Source organism: Manis pentadactyla, chromosome 2 (genome assembly GCF_030020395.1).
Source record: "Manis pentadactyla isolate mManPen7 chromosome 2, mManPen7.hap1, whole genome shotgun sequence".
NCBI classification, from domain to species: Eukaryota; Metazoa; Chordata; class Mammalia; order Pholidota; family Manidae; genus Manis; species Manis pentadactyla.
Window position 1 is genome coordinate 175,560,648 of NC_080020.1, and position 14,469 is coordinate 175,575,116.

The 14,469-nt window shown below is 46.5% G+C and overlaps 1 protein-coding gene and 1 long non-coding RNA gene across 22 annotated transcripts in view; one reads left to right on the forward strand and one right to left on the reverse strand.

Annotated features, from left to right (window-relative positions):
* Window positions 1-14,469, forward strand: part of LOC130682574 (uncharacterized) — a 252,916-nt gene that overhangs the window by 213,600 nt on the left and 24,847 nt on the right. The window lies entirely within an intron of this gene.
* DYSF (dysferlin) overlaps window positions 1-14,469 on the reverse strand; it is a 224,339-nt gene that overhangs the window by 134,573 nt on the left and 75,297 nt on the right. For all 21 annotated transcript variants that reach the window (XM_036908364.2, XM_036908361.2, XM_036908363.2 and 18 more), the window contains 4 exons: window positions 13,514-13,617; window positions 5,169-5,237; window positions 4,977-5,020; window positions 1,488-1,570 (listed from right to left, as the gene is read on the reverse strand). In XM_036908364.2, coding sequence (XP_036764259.2) covers window positions 1,488-1,570; window positions 4,977-5,020; window positions 5,169-5,237; window positions 13,514-13,617 — 300 coding nt within the window. The remainder of the gene's footprint in view (window positions 1-1,487; window positions 1,571-4,976; window positions 5,021-5,168; window positions 5,238-13,513; window positions 13,618-14,469) is intronic.

Consider the following 14,469-nt stretch of genomic DNA (forward strand, 5'->3'; position numbering starts at 1 on the left):
AAATCAAGAAAAAGACCCAAGAACACATTTAGGAATTTAGTGGGGGATAAAGGTGGCATTTCAAGACATAGGGAAAAGATTATTCAACATATAGTGCTGGTGTCACCAAAGAATAATTTTGAAAAAAAGTACTGTTAGATCCTTGCCTTATTCACTAAGGAAAAGATTAACAGATTTGACTATATAAAAATTTTAAATTTCTATATATCAAATATTACTAAATGATAACATAAAACTGACAAAATTTACCACATGTATAATGGGGGAAAGTTAACACCATATACATACAGAACTCTCACAAAACAATGAGAAAAAGACAAACATACTATCAGTAATATGGACCAAGACAATGAATTGGCAATTTGCAACATAATAAATTATGCAAATATATGTAATATGTAAATATAAAATAATTATTAAAATATTTTTAAACTTGCATTGGTCAACTTCACCAGCTATTAGTGAAATGAAAATTAAGGCAACAGTGAAATTCACTCATCAGACTCACAAAGTTCTTTTTTAATATTATTGCAGCCTCTGTGAGGGAGGGTACAGCAAGATAAGCTTATGTGAGTAATCAGACAGTAAATCAGCCCAGGCTTTTTGAAAAGCAATTTTGATATACACCAAAAGTTTCAAGTTTTTCAAATCCTTTGACACAGCAATTCCACATCTAGGTATTTAACCAGAAAGAAATTCATAAATTATGTAAAGTTTCAGCTACAAAAATATTCAATATAAAATTAATTGTTTATAATGTAGAAAAATTAGGAAACACCTAAAAATTCAACACTAACTAGTTAATGTGGATTATAGTACATTCATACAGCAGAATATGTATTTGTTTAAAATTGATTATAGAAGAATATTTAATAACATGAATAGACAAATACGTTGTATGAACAAGTGACAAAAAGCAGTTTTCAAAACATTTGCTTTGAAACAGTTTTTAATGTGTGTACATATATATAAATATATATACATATGCATGCATGTACACGGATATACATATGCACAGAAAAGTCCCAGGGTATTAATAGTTTGGAGCGTGGGGTGGTATATGGGTAATCTTGTAGGTAAATTTTATATTCTTTACTATTTACTATCTTTTTAAAATCTTCCAAAATGATCATGGCTTACTTTTTACTAGATCAATAAAAGCTACTTCAAAATAGAAACTGCAAGAGCATGGTCAGGGAACACAGCACCCAGTGGACGGCATGGCGGTAGCCCCCAGTGTTATCTGCAGGAGTGGATTTTCCCCTGAACCATTCAGTGGTGTATCCCACCATCCAAGGTGGGGATAACCCTAATGTTCGCAAGCCTGTCTGTCTCATTGGCCAGAGCCCTTCTCCACAGAAAATGGACAGCAAAGACATTATAATCTTCCCTTTTCCACAAAATCTCAACACTGAAGTTGTAAACAGGTAGGAGTGGGACAAGGGAGAGTGTCAGGGACCAGAGGGCAGAACAAAGGGGGAACTTACCTTCTATTTGTCCTCCAGGGGCAGAGATCTTGGACATACTCAGGTAGGTGGTGGCCACGATGTCATTGTGGGTGAGGCGGTCCCTAGAGCAAGGGGGTGGAGAGGGTCTGCGCACGGGAGGTGGATCCCCGGCCCCAGCCCATGCAGGAAGGAAAAATGGCTTCAGTTATATATATCGTTAGAAGTCTAAGTCTTCAGTCTGGGTGGGTTACTGAGGCCTGGTATTCCTAGGGAAGAAGAGACTGGAAAGAAAGTATTGCTCAAGACTCCTCTGGAGTGAACTAGTCCATCTCGCCAGCACCCGGCTTCCCATCAGCAGCCAATGCACAGCTGCCAGCCTGGATGTCTGCGATCACATTGGCAGGTTGAGAGGGAGGAGGCCAGAGGCAGGAGGCAAAACTGTGAAGCTGGAGGCCACTCAGGGAGCCAGACCCCAGACCCAAGGAGAGCAAGGTTTCAGGAGTTTAAGAAATATCCAGACTAAGGCAAAAACTAGGTGACCAGAAAGAAACTATCACCAGGACCACGATTTTAATCAGCTTATAGTAGCTAATGCATATTTTTTTTGTATCTGACTTTATATGTGACAAAGCACTTTTAACCTTCTTAATCTCAAAGGATCCTCTCAACAGCCTTGAGGAACAGGTGCTCTTATTATCATCTGCACTGCACAGGTGAGGGTACTGAGGCTCAGAGCTGGTGGACCCTTGCCCACAGTCAGACTGGAAAGGAGGGGCAGAGACAGAACTGAAGCCCTGGTGTCCTGACCCCTGGTCCAGGGCCCATCTGTGCCAGGAGGAATGCTTCTCCCCTCGCCAACTAGCATAGGGGACTGCAGGGAGGATTTCCAGGAGACTAACTGCTTGCTGAGCCCATTAGCCAACCATGTCCTGTGCAGACTCTCCCTCCGTGCCCTACACCTATGAGGCAGGCATGGCAGTGAGCCCCAATTTCAGATAAGGAAGCTGAGGTTGCCAAGATGGTAAAGCTGGAATCTGAACCAGATATGCCTGACATGGAAGCCAGAGCTTTGACTGCAACAACCTGCTGCTTCCTAATTAGGCTAGACCAGGAGTTCTCAATCCAGGGATTTTGGTTCCCAAGGACATTTGGCAATGTCTGGACACATTTTTGATATGGAGGGGCATGGGAGAGAAAGGCATGGCTGCTGCTGAACTTCCTACACCACTCAGGATGGTCTCCCACAGCAACGAATTTTCTGGTCCAGAGTGTCATAGTGCTGAGGTTGAGAAACATTGGATAGGGCAAGACCTATCTCCTTCGAGAAGCTTCCTAGCATGCATTTTCCCTCTTCTGTAGCCTCTCTCACCCTGCTGTGCCCACTTGGACCACAGGCAGCTTCAGGCAACGATACACGGGGGCCCCATTGTGAAAGGCACACCTGGGCATGGTGAGTGTTTTTTCCTTTAAATTCCAAACCCGTAAGATATCCAATCACTGCTGCTCCCTTCAACCTTTTTGTATTTGCCAGGAAGGTGATTAAACTTCTATTTTATTTTCCATCATTAGGAAGGGTGAATTGTCAGCACAGATCTTTATTTTCCCTGGTGAATGATGTTAATAAAAACTGGAAAGTAAAAATTTCCTTAAATGTTTTACAGTGACATTTCTACACCAGATAACTGACAGTTGATGGCATTTTTTAACTGTCTTCATGGCCAACCCATTGAAAAAATGAGCACTTGGAGAGGAATGGGATTTCGGACCTCTTGTCTTAATGGAATCAGGTGAGGAAGGAAAGAAAATGGAAGGAGAGAAGTTTTGGCTTTTATGGGGGAGGGAGGGGGGTATTCTTCCAAGGTTTTCATTTTTAATGAAAAAGAAATTTTTAAAGAATTGAATGGAGGACTAAGTTACAGAGAAAAGGCCATATGGACTGTATTATATTTCCAGGATTCATGTCATAATAAAAGTTTATCTGAATTTTCTGGGAAGAAAGCACTTTTTTCAATAGGACCTCGCAGTAACAGAATGCTTTCTGGTCAGAGTTCGGTTTTAGGGTTTGGGGTTGCTTTTGGAAAATACAGCAAGTCTGAAAATAGACTCACAATAAAAATGCCACTTCAACCCAAACCAGAGAGGCAGCCACCAGATTCCGTCATGTGTTTGGATTGTACAGTATGCTGATGCCTTTTGACACAGCTCACACGGACTCAGGCAAGGCCCACCCACAATACACGGGACAACCGCACCTGTAAACACACAAGTCCACATGCGCAGACACACAGAAACGCACAATCACCCCCAGTCAACGCAGTGCGTCTGTGCGCACGCACACCCTGCAAGCTGAGACGAGGAGATGGTTCCGGGGTCTGAAGGCACCATCTCTCCCCGAGACTGCTTCCCCGAGACCGCTTTCCCGAGGAACAAACCATGGTCAGGGCCCTGGACGCCTCTCCCTCCTGGCCTCCCTGCTCCCGTCCTCACCTCTAATTCTCACAAGCTGTTCTCGTTCAGCCTGGGGCATTGGCACACACTTTAATGGCTCTGTGGCCTGGGGGTTTTCCCTAGTCTTTCATTATCCTCCTGGCTGAGGGATGCCATGGGCCTGAGACCAAAGGAGAACACACTGGGAACCGCACAGCCAAGACTTTCTGGGGCAGAGAAAGGCCAACTTTCTCTTTTTGGAAAACCTGGTGTATGGAAGGTCCAGGAGATACCGTGTGTGGACCCAGAACAGCCCCTCAGGGGTGAAATAGACCACGTCAATATAGTAGGAGGCAGAAAGCCCAGTGGTTAAGATCACGGGCTTTGGGAAGCAGCAGGCTTGGGGTGCAGCCTGGCCTCTGCTGCTTCCCGGCCATCCCCGCAGACAGGTCACTCAGTTTCTGCAGACCTACCCTCACCTGTAACACAGGACTGTGCCGGGAGTCCCTCTGGGGGCCAGGGGAGATGGGGCACGTGCATACTTGCTGGTCACGGGGCCTGGCACACAACAGGCATTCAGTAAGTGTTAGACTACTTCTCTAAGATGTCCATGTGGCTGTTGCCCTCTCTTGTTCAAAGCCTGCAGTGGCATCCTCTGCTCGGGCAGTCTGACCCACTTCCCCAGCCCGGGCGCCCTTCCTTCCTGTCCTACCAATCCACGGGGCATGACAGCCCATCCTCCCAGAAGCTCTGCCCCTTCCAGCCTCCTTGCCTTTGCTTCTATTCTTCTCCTCATAGGAATACCCTCACCCTGGCCTTATCAAAACCCCACCTCCTCCAGGAAGCCTGCCTGGACTCTTGCCCTAGGGTACTCGGGTTCCTGGAGCCCTCCCACACCTGGTGCCCTCCTGTCTATCTCAGACAGGGCTGAGCAAGCTTCCCGAGAACGGCCCACACCCTCTCCTTCTCTGGCCTCCCCCACAGTTGACCACTTGCCTGGAGTAGACTCTCCCACCATGTGCAGACTGAACTGAAGGAAACCGATGGACCCAGTGACCCTTAGGACAGCTACTTCTAAAGACCCCAAGACTCAGAACTCACCAGTCTATGGCACGAATCCTCATTTTTTCACACATGGATGGAAACTAAGGAGGGAAGAGAGACAAGCTGTCCGAGGTGACAGCTGGGAAGCAGCAGAGGCCAGGCTGCACCCCAAGCCTGCTGCCTCCCAAAGCATGTGTTCTCAGAAGCAGAAGTCCAGGAGACGGGCAGGCTGCGGGGGCTGAGGCTCACCATGGCAGGCAGGGTGATGCTCTGGTTCCACTGAGGGTTGGCTGTCTTCTCCAGGATCTTGCTGCAGAGCTAGAAGACAGAGGGTAGGTACCTGGAACTCCATAGAGACTCCGGGCTCCCTTGGGGACCACCACACCAGCAGCAGCTGTTCTCTGCTATGCTGGCCAGACTTTGGGCAGAAGACCCTGGGGTCTTGGGGTGTGTGGACAGACACAGGAATCTTTGCAGAGAAAAAGCTCAGTGGTAGGGGGTTCAATTCAGATTACCTGCATGTCACAGCCCTTCTACCCTTCTCTCTTACCCTGGGGGGAATGTCCCTCCCCACACCATTATAGCCATGACCCTAAATGTGGGGACCCTGAGTCCAGACTGGCTTCCCCAAGGGCCCTACAGCCTGAGGCACTCCCCAGATCACCTGTCCTTTGACAGACTGTGAGCTCTGGGAGATCAGAGATAAGTTGGGGAAGGGAGGAGACAGCTGTGGGGCCAGGGCTGGGGGCTGCACACCTGGTATGTGAGAAGGAGAGGAAGATTCTGTGAAGGTACAAACCCCATAATCTATAGTCTGCTTCAGATCAGCCCTGTTCTGAAGACTGGACTTTCCACAAACAAGAAACATAGCAGAGGTGGAAACCAGATTGGTTCCAGAGGCTTCTGTGCTCTACTCTGCCCTTGGAGTCCCCTGGGAGGCAGCAGACCCTAGCCCGTCCCAGGGTACAGGAAGTCCTATACATGGGACAGCAGGTAGACTCCAGTTCAGACACAGATCCTGGTAGGTTTGCATTCACACAGCCATTTTCAGAGCCTTTACTCTGTGCCCTACATTGTCCTCAACATTTTATGTGCATTATCTCATTTACTGAGCTTTGGGCCAGGGGCTTCAGTTCCTCCATCAAATGAAGGTGCGGCCTTCACGGAGGCCAGGACTTTGTCTCCATTCCTGGTCCACCCAGTGCCAGCCCCTGACCCACCCTAACTCCCTCCCTTTGAGAAGAGCCCAGGCAAAGGCTGGGGCAGGGGTGGGTGCTAGGACTTACCCCTTGTGTTAGCATAAAAAGGGGTAAGGAGAGGCTGACAATCAGATGGAACAGTGGGGTAGTGGGTGGAACAGACACACAGAAAGGATTATAACACATGTAAAAAGATGTTCAACATCCCTCCTAACTAAATAAATACAAATAAAACTGAGATACCACTTCTCATCCAGTAGATTCATAAAAATCTCTAAAGTCTGACAGCCCTCTGCTGGCAAGACCTAGGGAAATTGCACTCATATTTTGCTGGTAGAAAAACAAAATAGCTCTACTCCTCTAGAGGGTAATTGGCTACTACCTGTCAAAATTACAAATGCAAATACTATTTGGCCTACCACTTCTACCACTCAACATTTATCCTACAGAAGCACTTTCATGTGTGCAGAATGACACACATTTGAGGTTATTTACTGCAGCATGAACAGGCAAGGATTTGGAACAACCTCGATGTTCAACCTAACAGAGGACAAGCTGAATTAATTAGAGTCCAACACACAATGGGGTGCTATGCAGCCCTAAAAAGAATAAGGACTGCTCTATGACATGAAACAATCTCCAAGTTACATCGCTAACTGAAGTAGCAAAGTCCTGGGGATGGAATATACAGCATGGCAACTATAGCTAACACTACTGGACAGTGTTTGAAAGCTGTTAAGAGAGTAGATCTGAGTTCTCATCACAAAGAAAAATCCATTTTTTTCTTTCTTTTTATTTTTGGCAGTTATACGAGATGATGGATATTAACTAAATTTATGATGCAATCATTTCACAATAAATGTTCGTCAAATCATTAAGCTGTATGCCTTACATTTATACAGTGCTAGGTGTCAATTATATCTCAATAAAACTAGGAAAAAAGGGGAAAAAACAGCAAGGTGCAGAGCAGTGAGTATAATGTACAACAATCATTGTTCAGAGGGTAAATGATAAGAATGGTGAGCTAAGGTAAGACTTGCTTTGCACATGCATAATAGAACAGAATGATACAAAAGAAACTAACTGTAGTGGTTGCCTGTGCACAGGAGGAAATGAGTGGATGGGCTGCCGAATGGGTACAGGGCAAGAGGGAGAGTTTTTGTAACAGATAATAGATGATAGACAGGCAGATAGGTAGATGACAGACAGATGCATAATAGATAGATGCATATGGTGTATATAATAAATGTATTACCTAATTCAAAAATTGGATGAACAAAATTTTAAAATAAAAGGAAAAGAAAGGACTCTTTAACTAGACACAGCAAGAGGTCCTGCCAACATTGTGCCTCAGCTCCCTGGAACCAGAGGCACAGGTTGTCCCCACACTCCCAGGAGCAATGCACAGAGAGCCTGCTTCAGCCCTGGCCCCAGGGAGCCACAGGCCTCCTCCACAGCAAGCACTTCCACCTGCCCACCCTCCAAAAGAGCCCTGGGACATGGGTCTGGGAGCCTGAACACAGAGGCCCCCTGCCAAACCCCAGGCCAGCACTGCCCCTCACCCTAGAAGTCCCCACCTTCCCACACACTGTTCCACTCCCCACTCCCCAAAAGCCAGCACCCAGCTGCTGTCAACCCTTCCTCCTCCTCCTCCTCCTCTTCGCTATGCCTTTTTCTGTTTCTTAACCTTCCTTCACTTCTATGGAGTGTAATTAGTACAACTTTTCCGGAGGGTTATCTGGCCATCTCTATCAAATACTTAACAATAAGCATCCCCTCTACCCAGTTCTAGAAACTTCCCTGTGGAAATGCAGAGTGTGAGCAAAGATCCTTGTACACTGAGCTCTCAGTTGTTTATAATAGAAGAAATTTGCAACAAAAACAAAAATTATCCAAAAATAGCTTAAATGTTGTATCATATTCATTTAATGGAATATTATACAGTCATCAAAAAATTGATGTCAAAGGCTCTTTACTAACCCAATAAAATATTAGATAATAAAAGCCATTTGCCAGACTGCATAGATACAACTGATTGCCATTATTGCTGGCAGTTACATGTTGTGAAAATCACCAAGAACACTGAATTAGGGATACAGAACCATTATTCTTAGAGGAACTACAGGGTTAGATTCCTGCAGCCCCTGTCACACTTTTCATCACCTGATCAATAAGCAACCTGTGTCATGTGTGTTTCTGTTTAAAGACACCTTGTTTAATATATATGATACATTAACACCGAACTCAAGGCCAGCAGCACTGTAACACAGGCTTCCATGATGCCCATCTAACATGTATTTTCTCCCTACGGCACATCACAGTATGTTTGCAGTTAGGAGCACTAGACCACACTTGACACTACACTCAGGGGCCATATCAAACAGAGAAGTCAACAATAAAAGCAAAAAAATGCAAAACACATGACATTAAATAGACCGAGAAAAGGGACACTTTTTCAGAATGAGAATGGAAGCAAAAAGAACATTGTCACATTGTCCCAACCCAGCTGGGACCAGTGCATGGTAGGCCAGCTCAAATTTTTCACCACTCTGCATAGTAAATAAATGATCACAGAACTACCATGAGTACTAATTTGGGGGTTACGGATAAATTTGAATGAGTAGGTGGATTTGCAAATATGGAATCCACAAATAATGAAGACCGACTATACTCTAAACTCAATTTTTTTTCTGGGGAGTGGGGAGCAGAGAGAGGGCTGGGAGTGAGAGCCACAGAGAGAAAACAGCAGAAGGAAACACACACAAATGTCAGCCGCAGTCACCTCTGGGGTGCATGGGGTACAGAAATATGCTTCATTGTTTTCATTTTTCTCAGTTTTCTCTGATTTTTTTCAAGTTCTGTTTTACAGTTATTAGGTTTTATTCTGGCATTCAGAAAACAAAGTTGTTTCAAAGCGTCACACCCTGCCTGCCCTCCAAGTTTCCCCTTCCCCTCTCCTATATCACCTCACCAAGAGGTGACACACAGTTGCACATGCACGCTCTCTCCCTCTCTCCCTCTCTCCCTCTCTATCCTCTTAGCAGCTTGGCCAGATCAGGTATGCTGCAGGCCTTAGAGAGTAGTGCCACCAAGTGTCCACTGACAAAATGCAGAGGGCCAGACAGGCAGGGGGCACACAGAGGACAAAAAACAGGGCCCTTCAGATTAGGAGGCAGGGAGAAATAGTGACACGGGCTGAGAGAGAGAGACTGGCCACAGGGATAGCGTGGGGAGGCCACAACAGGTGGCTAGGGGAGAGAGAAGGGGACACAGACACCTGAGGACCCCCGGAGGAAGCCAGCCAGACTGAGGCTTTCAAGAGGGAGGGTCTCAACTGCCTCTTCCATGAAAAGCCCCTCCCTTCTAGAGGGAAAGGCAGGAGCCCACTCACCTTTATAGAATCCCTTGCTTTGGCCAGGCCTCCTACCTCTATCACCTGCCACAGACATTTGCACCTACTGAGGGGAAAAGCCCAGAGCCAGCCAAGGGCACCTGAGAACAGGAGACCAAAGGAGATCCAGGCACTGGCCAGGACCCAGGAGCAGCCAGGAGCCCCAGAGCTCTGAGACTGAGCTCCAGGGAGGCCATGCGATTTGAAGGTAGGTCCGCCTTGGTTCTTGCGGCCATCCAAGCACCATACATGTTTGGGAATGTGGAATAAACACAATCTCAAGACACGACCTTCCCTATCTGTCAGATTGGGGAAACTGATCCCAGTCACTGGAGTAAGTATCCTGCAAGACTGACCACACCTTCCCACTTCCTTCCTGCCTTCCTTCATCCTGGCACAGTCCCTCCCAAGGCCAGGCACAGGCAAGAGACCCTGATCCAAGCCTGAACCAGCACTGCATATGAGTAAGGACCCATAGGAAACATGCATGCCTCTGTGCGAAAGAGGTTAAAAGCTGAGTTACCTCTCCCACATGCATTTTCAGTGAGACTCTGAGTCTCAGGGATGGAGAAGCCAACTTGAAGAGGCTCTAACTTCATGACAGTTCATATGTCCCACACAGTAATGACTGATTTTAACACACTGAATTAATAAAAAGTATTGAGGACTATAGAAATGCTCAAAGGGACAGCAGAGGAGGAAAGCTCCTCTTCCCAGAAAAACACCCACTAATAAAGAGAGAAGGAATGACAATAAGAAAATCACCACTTTGCAAATCCAGAAAATGCCTTCAGGCAAGGTCAATGGCTAAACAGGCCAGTAGGTAAGAGGAAGAGGTTGCTGGAAAACAGGATATCCACTCTGTGCCCAGATTCGGCCCCCAGACGACTTACAAACGACAAAGGGGAGCATGGAGTCTGACAAAAGGGAGATCTGGAGCCACCATCCTAACCAAATGTTCAGACAATCAGCACCAATGGCAGGACAACCTGCCATTATACTGCTTCCTGGTCTGATGCAATATGATATACAGAACACTGCCTGTGATGGGTACTTGCCTAAATACTTCTTCTGAATCTAATCTGGTCTAAAGACTTAACTTCCAATTTATAGGAAATACAGGGGCTAGAGAAGCAAGTTAAACAACACTATAAGGAAACAATCGGACAAACCCAGAGCATGAACAAATGACCTGGGCTCTTCAAAAATTCAGTCCTGTGATAAAAAACTGAGACGCGTGCGCGCGCGTGCATGCGTGCGTGTGTGTGTGTGTGTGTGTGTGTGTGTGTGTGTACACCAAATGTAGAGCATGAATTCCTATTGGGCTTAGATCAGAACAAAACTAAGCCAGAGCTAAAAGACATTTGGGGGATAATTAGAGGAAATGTATATGAGCCAGCATCTGACGCTAGGGAATAATTGTTCATCTAGCTGGGATCATGTTAATGTGGTCACAAAGAATTTTCTTTTTCTCAGGAGATGCATGCTAAAGTCTTTAGGAGTAAAGTCTGCAAGTAGGTTTCAAATAATTCAACCAGAAACAAAAGAAAATAAATATCTATGTAGAGAGAGAGAAAGTCAATGTAGCAATGTTAGCAATTGTGTAATCTAAATGGAGGCCACAACAATGGGTAGGTAGTCACTGAATTGCTCTTTAACCTTTTCTTTGTTTTAAAATATTCAAAATAAAGAGTTGGGAAAAAATATCTATTATCTATACATAGAAAAAAAACTGGGAAACTAGGCACCAAAAATGAACTTTGTATGGTGTGTTAAGGGTAATTTTATTTAGTTTTTACTGCATTTTTCAAAATTTCTAAGTAAATACATGCATCAATAATTATAGAAGAAAAGAAACACTAAAGAGGGGAAAGAAAGGAAGTCTGGGCACCGGGCAGGACCTCCCTTGGCCACCAGGCTCTCTCCCCCAACCTCAGGGCATGGCTTTGTTGGTGGGATGCGCTGGAGACCCTGCTTCTTTTCAAAATGAGTCTAAGAAGAGATCAAGTGAAAAGAAAACCGCAAAACGCTGTGAATGGGAACCCAGACCCCTTCCACAGCTGCTGTTGCCTGTGTTCACGGTTCCTTTTTGAAGCTCCTCGCCAGCTGTGCTGTATGCCTGCCGCTTGTCTTCCCCCCTCCTCACCTCTGCCTCCAGAGCAAAGTGGGAGCCAGCTGCAGGGTGCCCACCCTCTGCTCACCCAGCTCAGATTCTCAGTCCTCCTGTGCTCCAGTTTTTCTGTTCACATTCAACTCTTCTGACACCTTGCCCAAGCCCAGTTCAGCAGCAGGTGGGACTCCCCACAAGGCTGGCAGGACCTCACAGGGCCCCAACCCCACCCTGCCAGCTCCCTGGGGTCCGAACAAAGCCCAAAGGCTCCCCGCTGGGGTCCTGGGAGCCAGGGTAGAGTCTGTGCCCACCAAATATGTCATTTTTCCACCATGTCCACCGCAGTCTTTGCTCTGAGGTTATGGAGTAAGACTGGGTTCTTAACCGCAGGTCAGAAAAGCAGATGCTGACAAATACTGGAATGCAGTGGAAAATAGGCTAAAAGAGAGCTGTGCATGCAGCCTGTGAAGTCCTGAGGACTGAACTATACATCAGGCCTGTGGGAGTTACCAGAAGCTGGACACTGAAAGATACAACACAGTTTGTGGGGGGCAAGGCCAGGAAGGGCATGGGAGTGCACAGGCACGGGCAAAGGCTGGAGGTGTGGCCACGGAAAGAGAGGAGGGGCAGGGCCGATGACAGAGGACATAGGCCTCTGTGTGAGCAGTGCAGTTTGCACCCACCCAGGGCACCTGGGGGGAGCACCAGCGTCTGAAACCCCAGACAACCCCATGCCCCAAGAGGGGCTGCAAAGCTGCATCCACGCAGTAGGGGTGCTATATTCTCACACAAAGACTATAGGGCTAATCCTGGACCTGGAGATGAGGGAGAAAGTTCGGCTGGACGGGACCTGGACAGCCAGGTCATGTGAGAACTTAATTGTACAGCCAGGGCTGTGTCTTAGACTAATTAGAGTAATTATTCTATGTGGAGAAGTCGGACAAGAGGACAGACCCAAGGCTGTTGTATGGACCTGGGAAGAGAGGGCAGTGACTGTGGAGGCAGGAAAGGAATGGGCCTCTGGTCATTTGTACGGTTGAGAACTAGGGGTGTTTGGTGTAAGGAGGTTAAAAAAGAGGGAGGAATCAAGGCAGGCCCACACTTCCAGGCTTTGATGGTGGCACCTGGTTGGGATGGAGGTTCCCAGAAGGGGGTCAGGTTGGGGCAGAAGGTGACTCATTTTGAAGGCTTGAGGGGCATCAGGTAGAGATGTGCATAGACATGGGAGGTCTGGGGCTCAAGGGAGGGGTCAGAGTTAAATCGAGCCATGGGAGTCCTCCGTAGAGGGGTGATGGCTGAAGCCTGGGAGTGGCAGAGGCTGCCAGGGAAAGTGGGTAAGGGGGCCAGACACTGGGGAGCACCAGCCTGCACCCGGTAAGATGGAGCAAGGGACCCAGGCAGTCAGCAGGGACTGGAGCAACAGCCCCGCCTCTGGGCAGGAAGGAGAGCTGCAAGGAGGAGACATATGAGTGACCCCAAGGGCCCCCACCACAGTGGTCTTTCTCTGCCCAACTCCTGACACAACTCTTTAAAACATCATTAATTTTTTACATATTTTTTAAGTATCTCTTTATACCTTCATGTATGGTTCCTATATTATTGCTTAATTTTCTCCCAAATATCCTTCTGTCTATCCACTGTCTGTCGGTCCTCTCCATACCTACCCAAACCTATGTGTATGTCTCAGACCCCTGGAGCAGATGCGTCCACATGTGTGGGCACGGCAGTCCCAGAGCTGGGCCTGAGTGTCTCAGGCATCCCGCGATCAGCCCCGTCATTGGGCACCTTCTGATGGGGGCACACCAAGGGCAGTGTGTATACACCCCACCCAGCACCCATCCACAGGCTCAGTAGTCACCCTCCCAGAGAATCCTCCCACTTCCTTGCTCCTTACCATTTTCCCTGCAAAACTGACTTCCACAAAGGGATCCACCAAGTTCTTCTTGTTACTGTCAAAGCCAAAGATCTGCTTCACGTTGTCCATTACGGCATCGTCCACTAGGAAGAAGGACACACTGGTCACTACCTGCCTGCTGTCTTGCCTCCAAAACTCTGACTTCCTGCCTGTCTGTCTCCAGGCTGCTGTGGGACTGAGAACCCCTGAAAGGAACCCATGGACCCTTCAACCAGGGACCCCCAGGAAGGAGGACCAACTCAGAACAGCAGCTCCCCAGGGCACCTCACTGCTTCCCCAGCCCAGACAACTTGCTCCCTGACCCCCTTGCTCTCAAAACCTTTCTGAACAGGTCCACTCATTGATTCATTGATTAGAAATCTACATCCTTAAGAGCAATAAACAAAATAAATAAAAAGGGACTGGAGGTTGTTTAATAATATCCCATTGTTGGTGCCTGTTTGACATTTTCCTTTATATCCATTAATGGAGTGATTTACTTGAGGTTAACCAATAAATCAATTCTGTTTTTCAAAAAAATAATTTTTAGTCTATGCTGCGCCAAACCACTGTTTTATTGAAATGGCCATCTTATTTACATATGTATTTACAGATAGACAAATATGTGTGTATGTATGTATATGTATATATACATATATGGGTTATATATAAAAGCACATGTTCACCATGTAACTTATTCACTATGTAAGAATTTGTTCTCCATGTAAGAACTTGTTTGTTATGCCTCAGAAGATTGGAGACTGACGAAAATTAGGCTTGGGGTGGATTAATGATTGTGCATTGAGCACTGACCCCCCTATACAGAATTTTATTGTTGTTAACAACCATTTGATCAATAAATATGAGAGATGCCCTCACAAAAAAAAAAAAAAAAAAAAGTACACACTTCCAATGGTAAAATAATAAGTAACCGGGATGTAATGAATATAGTCAAG